Genomic DNA, 14963 nt, shown 5'->3' on the forward strand with positions numbered 1-14963 from the left:
AGAATTAAAGTCCTTAGCTGTATTGTAAACTATAGTTACATTCTTCAGATTTAAAATGATATGGAGCTTCAGGACATAAGCACAGGAATAGGCACCTACAATACCATTATAAGAAGGCAAAGAGTCAGTCTGAGCAAGCACTGGTAGGAGTCCACATTCAGTATTACAGTATGGCAATAAGGGCAGTGAAACATCAGTATTTCTCTGTGTTTACTGCATCCATTGATAGTTTGGCTGGCAGCCCTTTTTAGGGTAACCTGATTCCTTCTGGGGAGGCACAGGCATTCAATCAACTTGAAGGCTGCTGTGAAGAATATTCTACCTATCTGGCACATAAAGTAACTCAGATTCATTCATGGTTGAACTCTGAATGAACATGTCTGGTTGAGGTGATTGGGGCTCAGTCTTGTGAGGTTATCTGGGATGAGTTCAAGTCAAAGACTCCAGAGGAAGTGGACAGGATCCTCTAAACTGTAAGTTCAGCCACCTGTTTATTGGATCCAGGTCCCTTCTGGATAGTTAAGGCTGCCCAGAGGATTACTGGTAGCTATAAAACTTAATATCTGAATCATGCAGTGGTGTTGGCTTCTTTGAGGGAGGAGGTGATGGCTTTGTTCCTGAAGGAGGTGAGGGTGCACCCCTTCCTCTGGAACAGGGTGGTTGTTGTGCTCCTGTCAGGTGTATTTTGTGAAGTGTTTGGAATTTGCATCAGGACATGTATATTCTTCTTGTTTATCACTGTTTTATCCTTTATAATGTATACCACCCAAAGTCATTGTGAAGTTGGATGACCTTAAATATAATAAAGAAACAAATAACATATCCTTCCTCTTCAATCAGCCAAGCTTTACACACCCTGTACCCTGTAAAATAAGCAAGCTCCAAGAAAAAAGTTAACTCACAGATTATGGGAAATGTGCATAAATTTCCCATTTACCTAGAATTTCTTCCTACACAAATGTAGGCAATAACAGGAGTCTCTTCTTCTCACTGAATTCATTTATTTATTTAAAAATGTATTTATTCACTATGGACAGGACACTATTCAAACTATAAGAGAAACTTGGACACTGAAAAGCTTAAGAGCACTACTTACTTCTCCCACTACCTCAATGATGTCTCCAACTTTCAACTCCAGCTCATCTTCATTTTGGGGCATATAACTGAAAGCCACCTGACATCGTCGCCGTCTATTTCGTTCACCTACAATTAAATAAGATCCAAATATTTTTATTATTAATTATAAAGTGAATATTTAAACAGATATAGGTAATAGGGAGATTGATTCTTATCCCTTTGAATACACACTTCAATTCAATTTAACATTCTATTTCTCAGTGCCATAATGACAGTGAGGCAACCTGCAATGACTGTGTCAGGCAGGTAAATGGAATTGGTCTTACTCTGGACCCTGGTGTAAAACTTCCTAAATGATATAAAATGATATAAAATATCCTAGAAATCAACATGTACTCACAGTGACATGTCATTTTCTTGATAGCAATATAATAGTGTTTGGCATTGCCTTCTTCTGAAAGGTCTTCCCAGTCTAGCCTATATCCCTGCAATTCCTTTGTGACCTTCTACCCAAGTACTAACCAAACCCAGTCCTGCTGAAATTCTAAGACCAGACAAGGGTGGGCCAAGTGTATATTCCTGGTGGCTGTGAGGCTACATGTCTGAGTTAAGATGGCAATCACATGGTATGACCACATAGTCATTCAGCAAGACCAGGCTTGACAGCCACCAACTAAATAAAGGCAAGAAACTACATACTTTAATATAAAACTCTCTAGAAGCAATGTCTACCTTTTATTCTTGTGCCTTGAACAATTAGTATCTGACAGTCTTCCCTGATCATGCTGATTCTTTATTACCCAGACAGGGACCAGAGCTTTTGCTGCTCTTGCTCCTCATCCTGGTCCAAAACAGAATTATCACAGCAGTGTTTAGTGTTTATGTGAAACACTAAAATTGTAAGTAGTGGTAATAGCCATGATCTAAAGAAATCTGCAGTGCAAGAGTAACTCTAGACTTCTGCATTTTGCATACTAGCTCTATATGCTGCATGACAGCTTTCGAAACTAAGAAGTGTGTCAAAAGCACTTGTTGATAGTTTTCTGTTCAAGTAATCAGAAATGCCATGTTAGCATTAGGAAATCCTTAAATTAGTATAAGCTTAAATGATGACCTTAAAACTGAGAAGTGGTTTTTTTTTGTGCTCATAATGAAAGACTAAAAATAAATTTGCACATATAAGTAGAAGTTTCAAAGGTACATCTAACATAATTTGTGGTATTTTTTTTATCTTAGAAAATAAAATACAGTACATTGTACAGTGTTTAAATAGTCTTCCTTGTACTGCCATATAATATCAAGTATGCTGAAGTATAAAATGCATGAATATAATGCAGGTGCTGTACAGTGTTTTATATTTCCCTGAAACCTGTCCACAGCAATCTTTCCTCACGGTCCTAAATGTGTTTTTATTTCTTTTTTTTTCCTCTTGGTGGACCACACCTATTTCAATCACAGATACTGCACAAAACTTTCTCTTCAAGGAAACTGACACTCTTGCCTACAAACCTCCTCCCCTTTGTACCTTTACTTCTTCAGCTGCTTCTACCTAGGTTCCCTCTTCCCACTATAATTACATACCTGATCACTGAGTGGCTCTAGAATTCAGTTCTGAATTTCCTGGCACAATGCCAAAGCTAATTCCAAAATACTGGTGCAATGGAATTTAAAACCTTGGGTTTTTTTTTTTAAAGGAAGCAACTTTATCAAAGCTTAGCAAGGTCTGTAACTTTTCTGCATTGGAACAGATTGACTGAAATAAAAGCAGCAGAATGGTCTCTGGCCAAGCAGATGAGAATAGGGCTCCCACCAAAAAAAATTAGCTCTAGGAAATTCTGAACCTGGCTCCATGTAGGTACAAAATCCATGTGTGTGATTTCACTGAGATCATGATTAACTTTTTCAGAAATATGTATTTATTATGCATTAGCTGCATCTTCTGGTAAATCCTCCTAAGACAAAAGGTTAACAATTCAAACTAATAAGACCAAAAGAATCCTAATTTTAAAATAAATCAGAAAATTTTCTGGGCCCACCTAAGGCCTGCTATGATAGGGCTTGGCAGGTATCAACTGAAACAACTTTATAGGGAGGGGATGGGTACTAAATGACTCATATGCACCTTTGGCCTCAGTGACATGATGGGTTATAGCTATCAGTTTTATATCAATTTGAAGAAAGCTAAGATCAGCAAAATACAGTGCTATATTTCCTCTAGCATTTGCCAAGATTACAATAAGAAATCTGCCCCAAACAGACTTTAAACACTTACTGTAGAATAAGAGCTAGGAAGTTTGACCTCTCCCACTGGTTATGTTGAAAGATAACCACCTCTTTCTCTCTCTGAATTATTTTCATTATGTCTAGTTTTATAAGAACTACCACAATCTTCCCTAACATGGTGCCTCCCAAATGTGTTGGACTTCAGCCCCTGAGTTCTTAATCAGCATGACAGTTGGTGGTCTGCCTTTTATAACAGGAACTATTTTATTTTTTCTTCTACCTTACATGAACCAATTAGCTTTTTCCTGGATAATGGGATAAAAATGTTTCAGGCAAAACACTACCATAGAACCACAGCATCTGGGGATGGTTGTTTGTGAAGAGCAGAAATGTAAGGTTAAATAGATAGACTATAGTTCAATGCAGAAGTGCAAGAAAAACAGAAGATAACAGTGGGAACACATGTATCACCAAAACACATAGAAAACCCCCCCAACATAACTAATGAACGGAAACAGATTTTTTTCAACCTGGTGCACTTTATTTGTTTTGGGAGTACTGGTTGGGAATGCCTAGTGCTAGCATTCCACATTTGGGAAACACCGAACTGCAAAAGATGAACTTCAAAACTGTTTTTAAGCTACCAGTGGTTAACTAACACCATTCTATGAATAGAGTCTGGAGCTGAGTCATATGTAATAATCTGTTTTTATTCATTATTAGTACATAATTTGTTATAGTATATAAAATGAAGAAATATTGTTAATATTTACTATATAAGAGTATTGGCCAGTCCATTTATAGCACTTCTAGATATTCCTTCCTGCAGCTTCTGAGTGCTACCACTTGCATAGCTCCTAAAGCTAACGCACTGTATGTAAGAGTCTAAAGTGTGAAGGTTTGTGAGTGCAATTCCCAGTAAAGCGTCTGAACCCCATAGAATAACATCTGGCTACCTGTGTCTGAGGAGTTCCAATAAGGATGAAACCAGCCATAGATATAACTGAAAATACCACACAGGATATACTGTGTAAAAACACAGAAATTCTCCCCCCTCTCCAAGAGGGGTGTGTGGAAGACATATAAAACCTGTACATGGGGACATGTTATAAAGTAATACCTGTATCTTTTCTGAGAGCTTAAGGAAAGGTAGATTGTATATACCATTCTGACATCTTTCTTTAAAATCTTAATTGGCTAAATTAGGATAAATTATTTTTTCATTCAGCTAAAGTGCTAATCTAAATTGACCATGGGTTGCATTAAATGTTCATTACCTCTCTCACACAAAGCAAATCTCTTTTTTCATGAACTGAATTTCACACTGCTTTCTCTTTGTCCTGTGAATCCTTAAGACAATTCTCTGTATGGGTTAGCATACACCACAGCAATAGAAATAGGTCACAAGATTAAAAAAAAAAGTTACAGTGTAAATCTGTACTATCAGACTCAAGGAAACAGGAAAAATAGTTTCCAGTCACTATAAATATTACGAGTTTTAGCAAAGCAAGTAAGTATGATTTCTCTTTTTTACCCAGCTTCCCTTTTTTCATCTGATTTTGAACACTGTAACATTTAAAAATATCTTACATAAAAGAACTGCAGAGGGCATTAAAAATTAAATGGTTACTAGAAGTTCATGGATATAACAGCACTATTAAGAATGACTAGGATTTAAAGTTGCTGCTGTTGCAGCAGAATGTTATCCTTTTCATTCCAGGGCCTTAAGAACCCAGAGGCCCAACTGCCAAATACCATATGTAGCCTTCTATTACTTCCACAAATGCAATTCAAAAAGCAGTGCCAAGTCTTTAGAACACTAAAGGGATCTTGCAAAATTACCACTGCAAAAATGCACCAGTATTTTTGGTTCTCAGGATTTATATTCTGGAAGTTACACATCAAATATTGTATTTTATTTGGAGTCCAGTGCCATAATTTTGCTCTCTCTTTAGCAATCTAGTTTTATTCCCTCAAACCGTATATAATCCCGTAAGAGGGATTCCGTCTAATGCTGACTTTTTTCTCTATTCAAAAATCTCCTATTTGTTACTTTATTTCACTAAATTGAACACAGCAGTACAGAATTTTCTGAAAAGAATAAGGAAGAGCTGACAGCTGTTCCAACCACAGTAGCCAGAAGTACATTTTAAAAAATACATATAGCATAAGTGCGTGGTAAAGAACACAGCTGTGCACCTTGTAGCTTTAAAACCAAAGATATTGCAGAGGCAAACACTGGAAATTATTGGCCTCTTTAAACTGAATGCCACTGAGATTTGAAGAAATTATTTCAAATCCTTCTACAATTTTTAAGTAAAGGTGTTTAAACATAAAACTAAACTTATATAAATAATTTAGCAGGTTTAATACAATGTCTGCATCTTTGTTTCTTATAGCATCTACCTCTTTATGGTCTTAGTTTTGGATTACATGTGCAAACTTTGTATAATTAATATTAAAAATAATCAGCATTCTGTGATTGGGAAGAATGCACTCAAAAAACAGACTGTCACACAGTCAAAACTGAACCCTGGAACAAAAAACAATTACAACCAGTACTAACAAAGCATTTGAAATGTGTTGCCATAAAAGTGTATCAAGTAACAGATTTAGTGAAAGGTGGACCAAAGTGATGTTGCTAACTCCTGGGCCCACAACATACAATGCTGGACCTCAAAAAGTAGACCTAAGCTTAAACCAATAATACATTTTTAAAAAAATATTCTTTTGACAAAAATGGATACCGAGCATTGAACCCCAATTAGTTCTGTTTTAATTATTAACAGATTCTAGGGATAATTCCAGATGAAACTGCTGTTGTGCATCCCAGGTACGGATATTGTAAATTCAACAGGCCCTTTGCAGCAACATCAATTCTGTTTTTTGGAGACAGAGCTCACACAAGACTAAAGTAAGTCAGTCAGGGATATTAAAGAGAAGAATTTAATCTGAGACCTTAGGGCCACACATTCCTTTGGAAAGCTTTGGTTGTGGCCTCTAGATAATTTCCAAATTATAATTTATGTGCCAGAAAGGAAACATTATTAATTATATGACTGATGATTAATTGTATCTACTGTGTTAACATTTAAATAGAAATGTTGATGTGGGTAAAATTGTTAAATGTAAGAAATGGAATATAATTATTTTTTTACCTGATCCCACCTACAACTTTAGAATGTAACCATGAAACATAAGTTAAAGGTAAAATGTGGCCTTCAGCTTGAAAGAAGTTGGGCATCTCAATATAAAGAACATTGTGAAACTCAAACCCACTAGCTCATGTTGTACCACATCCTCTAATGTCAGCATTCTTCAGAAATGGTTCCTAATTTTCTCTTCCTTTTTTAACCCTACTATAACCAATACATTACTTATAAAGAATTGACTGGATTCTTGTAAAAACAATACTACCAGGCAGAAACAATTCTTAAATAAAAAACTGACTAACTGCTTAATAAATGTAGTAAAAAAGGGATTTAAAAGAAAGTCCATGTAGAGCAATTCCAGCTTTACAGACAACTGTAACATTAGAAGTTTACTAGATATACTTGTCTCTTTTCATTAAAGCTCTCTTCAAAGTACAACTTGTTTGGGCAGCTTTTGTTCTCCTAGTTCCCATGCCTAACATAGTTTGTTGCTAAGTTCTACCACATGCAACTGAAGCAACTTCATTATCACTCTGGCTTCCAGAATGTTATTGTTAACTCCTCAAGAAGGAACCCACCCTCCAGGAGTGCATAAAACACTATACATTTTTATATACAGTATGTGTGTATACATACACAACCACACTCATATTTATTCATTAAAATAAATGACTGGCAAGTTGAAAAACATCTTAACTGCTTGATAAATAAGTAAGTCTACATCTATCCTCCTCCCCCTCTCAGCCATAACATTTTACATATATATATGGGGTGAGGATGTCTGTGTGTGTATATGTGTTTGTGTGTATTATATAATCATGTGTGTGTGTGTCACTCCCTTTCAGACTGTGATAAGCTGCTAAGACAAAAAAATCCTCCATCGTCTACTGCACTGATACTTTTGCGGTAAGAACTAAGCAAGTGCAGTGCAAAAACAATCAGACCCCACAATCATGCAGAGTAAGCACTAAGAAAAACAGCAACACAGGAAACTGGTAGAAAGTCGAGCATCATTTGACAATGGAAACAGTGAAAGTTTTAGCTTTAATTCAGTGTTACAGAAAAGGTAGGAAAGAGTGGAAATAATAATCTACAATCTTCATGAAATGTATGTTAAGTCATACATCACAAGCAAAGTGTCTGCCCTATGGACTATGGAATAAAGAATGGTGGATGCCATTTACTTGTGTCCATTTCAACTTATTTCACGGCAAATTGGGATCCTTTAGGAAAAAGTGAAGGGGTAGCAATACTTTTGGCTGCAACTGTATACAGCATTCCCTGTAAGGAGAACAATACCAGTCAGTCTGGGTACATTTTGGTCAGTAGCACCGTTTTACTCCAAGCATGTGCATGCTACTCAATATAAGATAGGATCTCTAATCTAGATGCATACTGTTGCCTCTGTCATAGCAACTAGGAGGCACAGGAAGCGTATTGACATGCTTAGGATACACTGAGAAGTATACTTTCTCTTTATTATAGTTTTATAGTTAAAAATATATTACCTTTTTTGGAGGTTCTAATAATTGTCTCAGACAATAGTAGAGAACTTCCATTAGAAACTTCATGAATAGACATTTCTGATGCTTTGCTGGCAAGATTTTCTTTCTTCACATCTTTTTTTATTTCCTGTATAAGAAATAAAAACAAAAGGGGGAGTCCTTTTAGAAGTCACACCCATGAACAGAGCTGAACTACGTGATAAATATTGGGGTCTCCAAATCTGGTAAACTGCTAAGAGACTCTAGTACCTGATGGTACACAAAACTAAATAAAATAAATGAAACCTTTTTGAAATCAGTAGGAAAGGATGATCCACATAATTACATATATTTAAATAAAGCCCCTTTGAGTCAAACTCAATACCTGTGACTTAATAGACACACTCATAGTTTTCTTGTTAACAGTACAGAAGTAGTTTGTCATTGCCTTCATCTCCCTCCTTCCCCAACTTCTCAATTTATCCAACAGCCCTTGGATTTCTTGTTGCTCTTTGATCAAATATTAACATTGCCAATACATACGTTGATTTACATAATCAACTATAAGTAGAATTATTATGTGGAAATGCAAAACTGCAGCCTTCAGAGTAAGAGCCTCTGAGTTCTTATTTAAGAATTAGTTCCATTCCTTGCTATAGTACAGGGAGCAGTTTTTGTCCAGAGCTACATTAAAAACAAAAAATTAAAACCAAAACTATTATTTTCTCTCTCTAGGTTAGGGCCTGAGAGTTACATCACTAAGTAAACAGGAACAGAGATTTTAGCTTTTTTTCCTCTTGGGGTGGAGGGAATGAGAAATATACAAAACAGATGTAATCCCAGAAATCTAATCTATTCTAAGACTTAAATAATCAAAACCAGAAAACAATAATTCAGTTGAAAACTGCTATCTTTAAATCCTGTGATCTTAAAGAGTCTTGGGGTTGCAAAAATGGATTTGGTAGACCACAAACAGCCTGTAGGTTATCCAGCCCAGACACAATACCTTCTTCCGCACATGTATGTTAAATCCCTACCTTTAATATTATCTTTTAATTTGAAGAATAAGCATACGACAATAAAAAGGAAAGTAATTCTGACTGCAGGTATGCAATGCAAGCTGTCATCAAGAAGCCACAGAGGAAGCTGTCTGGCAGTAAGGATAGTATTTCTTGTAGCCTGGCCACTGCAGACAGCAAACATGAGAATTGAAGAGATCTTGGATCACCAGGGGAATACGGAGTGGGAAGAAAGAGCTTGAAATATACTAAGTGAATACACTAAGTTAAATTTTCAGTTTCTTTCCATCAACTGTGCCCCTCAAGAGTCACTCATCAAGTTTTAGAAAGGAAGCGCTGTTAAAGAGAGACTGACACTGAACTAGGGGCATCCTTTTTGCCCTGGGCAGTTTTATCCAACATTCATTTCTTCCTGCAGCCAGAATGATCTCCCTCTCTCTTTCCTACATATAGAGGCTAAGGAAGCTTTAAAAATCTTCTTAGCAATGAACTATAAGTATTAATTGGGCAGAAACAAAAGAACCTTAAAATGGCAGAAAAGTAATGCTAATCATAAACTATAAATTCTGGTTGCTGCACTGATGTTCCATTTCTTTAAATAAGTCATCGGCTTTTCAAGTTTAAAAATGTCAGGGAAACTACCAGCATGCAATTGGTTAATAATGACACTGGTCTTACTATTTGTTCATTTAACTCAAAGTGTTTCTAAACTTTGGCAACTTTAAGGTGTGCGGACTTCAGCTCCCAGAATTCCCCAGCTAGCATGCTGAAGTCCACACATCTTAAAGTTGCCAAAGTTGAGAAACATTGAGTTAAATAAACAAAACACAATTCCAGACTTCCTATCTGGTCTGTTTCCAGTTATGCCTTCAATAGCTATCATATGACAATAGACAATTTCTAAAATGATTTTATATGAAATTTGTCAAGTATCTTTATTATATTCACTACAAGCAGCTTTTTAAACATTTCAGCATGACTATTGTTGGCAAAAAAAAGGAGTTTTAATAATAAATTCTCCAAAGATATTTTAGTGAGAAAAAGTAAAAAAGAAAATGGTAGTCCTTTGTTAGAATTTTATTTGTTCAAGTCTTTCATTACATGCTTGTACATATCATTCCAAGTTACCGTTAAAATCAGTCCAAACAGAACATAACACACAAATGTTGGAAGAAGTAGTAAAATGGACATTTATAAGTGAATCTTGAGACTTAATAGGCCTACTGCAAATGGAGTTTCAATTGTTTTAAAGTAACTCCACCAACATCAGTAGGACTTAGTAGCAAATGAATCTGGGCACAATCAGGTGTGATATTCAGCATTCTGTGTTTGCTAGATGAAAGAAATTAAGTGAAAGACAGTACTATATCCAACTGTACATTTTCTCCTTGAGTTTATTTCAGCACCTAAAAGGAACCTGTATCCTGTGATTATCAACTTGAATGAGAAACTCTGAATTTGTAAAATGAAATTATGAAAGCTAGAAATACTATTCTATGAACCAAGTCTGCCCAACGTGTTGCCCACCAAGCAGCCTTGTATGACCCACTAACTGTTTTTGAAAACTCAGTAAATCCATTGTTGCTGCCACCAAGAAGGCTCCACCAATGCTGCCATCTTGAAAGACACATTGCCAAGCACATCCAACACCTCCAGGTTTTACTGACACGCCAGCTCTCTTCCTCCCTGCCGCACTGCTGACTGCCAAACAGCTGATCAGTGCACCAGCTATTCCTTTGTGACTTGTTACTATTTTTAATATATAAATGTAGCTCTTTCCCCTCTGAGAGGGACGCGGTGGCGCTGCGGGTTAAACCGCTGAGCTGTCGATCGGAAGGTCGGCGGTTCGAAACCGCGCGGCGGGGTGAGCTCCCGTTGCTCGTCCCAGCTTCTGCACACCAAGCAGTTCGAAAACATGCAAATGTGAGTAGATTAATTGGTACCGCTTCGGCGGGAAGGTAACGGCGTTCCGTGAGTCATACTGGCCACATGACCCGGAAGTGTCTATGACAACGCCGGCTCCAAGGCTTTGAAACGGAGATGAGCACCGCCCCCTAGAGTCGGACACGACTGGACTTTACGTCAAGGGAAACCTTTACCTTTACCTTCCCCTCTGTGAGTTCTGCAGGACTGCTATGAACTAGCAGCAAGCAGAAGTTCTCATGGTGAAGTCATACCAATACTGTACATATTTTAAAAGCTAGAAAAACAAACACCAAATCATGATACAATTTACCTTTCCTTAACTTTACATAAAGGTTTAAAGTTTGCCTGTGCATTTCTCATCCGTGTTCCAATCATTCTTATTCTAGAAATAGTGCTGTTAAAAATTGGAATAATGAAGGTAGTCATATGTAGTAAATGTTTTTGTTTTGATTCTGGTTCATTTTGACTGTGAAAGTCTAACAGAAAGTGCTTTAAAATAAAAGATGCCTGAACAAAATCAGATAGCAAACATTCAATTGGTAATTTCATAATTTTTCTACTCTACCCTCTGTTTGCTTAATGGAATTTTACTGCTACCTTGAAAAGATCTGGCTGCCAATAATTTGCTGGTTTTGATTTACTTACATTTTATTCCAGTTGCACAGTTGGGACAGGATAAAGGTGTTGGTTATCACCTTTAAAGCCCTACATGGCATGGGGCCAGGTTACCTGAGGGACCGCATCTTCCCCATTACATCAACCAGTCCCACCCGATCGTGCAGAGACAGCATGCTACGGACCCCGTCTGTAAAAGAATTTCATCTGGTGGGGTCCAGGAAGCGGGCCTTCTCTGCAGTAGCTCCCGCCCTGTGGAACATGCTGCCCCCGGAGGTGAGATTGGCCCCATCGCTCCTGGCCTTTCGGCGGAGTCTGAAGACCTGGTTCTGCCGCCTCGCTTGGGGTGGAGAGGGGAATAGAGCTACATGGGGATGGTTGTTATAGACCACTCCCCACACTTGGACTGTTTTAGATGTTCTATCTCTTGGATTCTTTATTCTTTATTTTTATTTCTATTTATAGTATTTTTACTGTATTTTATTTTTTGTATTATTGTGATGGTTTTAATCGCTTGTTGTAAACCGCCCAGAGGCCTCTGACAGGAGGAGATGGGCGGGGATAAATTAGATAGATAGATAGATAAATAAATAAATAAAATGGAAGTTAGAAACATGACATATTATCAAGAATCAGAAAACCCATGGGATCTGATCAATTTATAACCTGTGACTAATAAAGTTTATTTTATGTTGTAATTAGAGTGCAATATTGTCAGAATCTGATTTGGAGGAGGAGGAGTTGGAGTTGAACGTTGGTAATAATGATAAAGGCAGGAAATTTGAACTAAAGCATGATTCAGCAAGGCGGGAAAGTTTGGAGCTACGGATTGGTGAGAGCCAGGATTTGCTAATGCTTATGAGTGCACAGGAAAGGTAAGCTGAAAAGCGCGCCAAGCAGAAAGAAGCCTGATTGGCCACGGATGAGAAAGGGCAGGAACGTAACAGAATAAAAGGACACCAGCGCCAGGAACTGGTTGCTGGAGACAACCGTTCACTAAAAGCTCCGTTGAAGCCTGCACCCGTTGATTTCCAATTTGATCCTGTGCCTTCAACCGCCAAGTCCACGAACTCCGAGCTGGTCCGTGCCTGTGAAGACTCTGAGGCTGCAACTGAGTCCTGCCTTCTGAAGCTGGAACATGTGCTGAGTGCTGCTTCGCCACGTTCTCCAGCCAAGCCTCTTCCTGCTGCTTCACTGCATTTCCCAGCCCAGCCTCGTCCTGCTGCTTCGCTGCGTCTCCCAGCCCAGCCTCGTCCTGCTGCTTCGCTGCGTCTCCCAGCCCAGCCTCGTCCTGCTGCTTCGCTGCGTCTCCCAGCCCAGCCTCGTCCTGCTGCTTCGCTGCGTCTCCCAGCCCAGCCTCGTCCTGCTGCTTCGCTGCGTCTCCCAGCCCAGCCTCGTCCTGCTGCTTCGCTGCGTCTCCCAGCCCAGCCTCGTCCTGCTGCTTCGCTGCGTCTCCCAGCCCAGCCTCGTCCTGCTGCTTCGCTGCGTCTCCCAGCCCAGCCTCGTCCTGCTGCTTCGCTGCGTCTCCCAGCCCAGCCTCGTCCTGCTGCTTCGCTGCGTCTCCCAGCCCAGCCTCGTCCTGCTGCTTCGCTGCGTCTCCCAGCCCAGCCTCGTCCTGCTGCTTCGCTGCGTCTCCCAGCCCAGCCTCGTCCTGCTGCTTCGCTGCGTCTCCCAGCCCAGCCTCGTCCTGCTGCTTCGCTGCGTCTCCCAGCCCAGCCTCGTCCTGCTGCTTCGCTGCGTCTCCCAGCCCAGCCTCGTCCTGCTGCTTCGCTGCGTCTCCCAGCCCAGCCTCGTCCTGCTGCTTCGCTGCGTCTCCCAGCCCAGCCTCGTCCTGCTGCTTCGCTGCGTCTCCCAGCCAAGCCTCGTCCTGCTGCTTCGCGGCGTTTCCCAGCCAAGCCTCGTCCTGCTGCTTCACTACGTTCACCCGCCAAGCCTTGCCAGGTTGCTTCTCAGTGTTCTTCTGCCAAGCTTCGCCCAGTCACTTCGCTGTTTCTTTCAGCCAAATCTTGTCCTGCTGCTTTGTGGTGTTCTTCAGTTCAGCCTTGCCTAGCCACCTCGCCACGTTTCCCAGCCAAGTCTAGCCTTGCCACTTCGTAGTATTCTTCAGCCGAGCCTTGTCCCATCGCTTCATTGTGTTCTTCAGCCGAGCCGAGCCGAGCCGTCTTGCTGTGCTCCACAGCCGAGTCCTGCCCGGTTGTCTTGCCACGATCCACAGTCGAGCCTAGTCTTTCTGCCTTGCCACAATCCACAGCGGAATCTTGCCTTGTCACCTCGCCGCGTTTCCCAGCCAAGTCCACCCTTGCCAACTTGCCACATGCTACGCCAGAACTTTACCCAACAAGGTTTCAGAACTCTGTAGTTCAGATTTGTTCCACCTTCCTGCCTGGATGGAACTGAGTGAACACTATTATTGCTGCCTTTTGAACTAAACTCTAACTTGTGTAAATAAATGTGAATTTGTAAATAAGAAACTTTATTCTACCTCCTCCTGGCTGATTCATACTCAGAACAGAACAGATATAACCAGTGTCTGGTTCCTAAAACTAACTTTCTTCTTCTTGGAAACATAACTGATTATCTTCTAAATTCTACAGCTATATTGCACTGCCTTGAAACCAGTACTAGCACGGAGCAAAAATAGTCTCATGAATAAAACTTTGCTAATTCTAGTTATCTACGGCCAGCGGAAAATTGTACGTTTCTATGAGTACATAGCAATTCTGTGGACAAAGCAATGGCTTTTTCCAATAAACTTAATTTTTTCCTGGACATATTTCAGAAAAAAAGGATTAGGTTCTTAAATCTGCCATGTCTGTTTGAAAGTTTATATAATGCTAAATAGAAATTACCAAACTCAACAAGGTATAAATACAAACATTTGCTCAAAATTTCAGGAGTGTAATGTTTACGATTACTGAATTAATACTATATAATCAACTTATATATCTAATTGACAGTTTCTGAAAATTACTCTTTATTTGGCAAGAAGAAATATAATGGAATATCAGCAAATATGCCAACTACTATGATATTTCAGAATTTATTCACGTTATTAAAACCAAAATGCATATTTTAAAATATTAAATATACAATTTTCCCTGAATAACATTTTCCTGTTCTTCAAGCTGTGGAGCTTATATCTGTTCACCAAGTTAATTAGCATTGTGAAAAATTAAAGGAAATCTATTATGGAATAATATTTTCATTACATAATAGAAATTTCCTAGCAAACTACAGTATTTAAGACAGGCTTTTTTTTCCTGTTCTTGTTAATTTCTACTATTTTGAAAAGTTTTGTAACATTGAAAAATATCCAAACTATCAAACAAATGTGCACTTTGTTATGTACTGAACTGATCCTTCAAACATGAACTATTCTGTGCCATTTTACTTGATTTAAAATGATCAAAGTGATCACAGTCAGACGTGAGTATATCACCTCTTCTGCACTGTACTGTCTTTGGAGT

General features: G+C 39.1%; 1 protein-coding gene across 3 annotated transcripts in view; it reads right to left on the bottom strand.

The window, feature by feature from the left end:
* The window catches only part of SH3KBP1 (SH3 domain containing kinase binding protein 1), a 130185-nt gene that overhangs the window by 75552 nt on the left and 39670 nt on the right, over positions 1-14963 (bottom strand). For all 3 annotated transcript variants that reach the window (XM_063305155.1, XM_063305154.1, XM_063305156.1), the window contains exons 3-4: positions 7961-8084; positions 1097-1203 (exon numbers count right to left, since the gene is read on the bottom strand). In XM_063305155.1, coding sequence (XP_063161225.1) covers positions 1097-1203; positions 7961-8084 — 231 coding nt within the window. The remainder of the gene's footprint in view (positions 1-1096; positions 1204-7960; positions 8085-14963) is intronic.

This window comes from Candoia aspera, chromosome 5 (assembly GCF_035149785.1).
Source record: "Candoia aspera isolate rCanAsp1 chromosome 5, rCanAsp1.hap2, whole genome shotgun sequence".
NCBI classification, from domain to species: Eukaryota; Metazoa; Chordata; class Lepidosauria; order Squamata; family Boidae; genus Candoia; species Candoia aspera.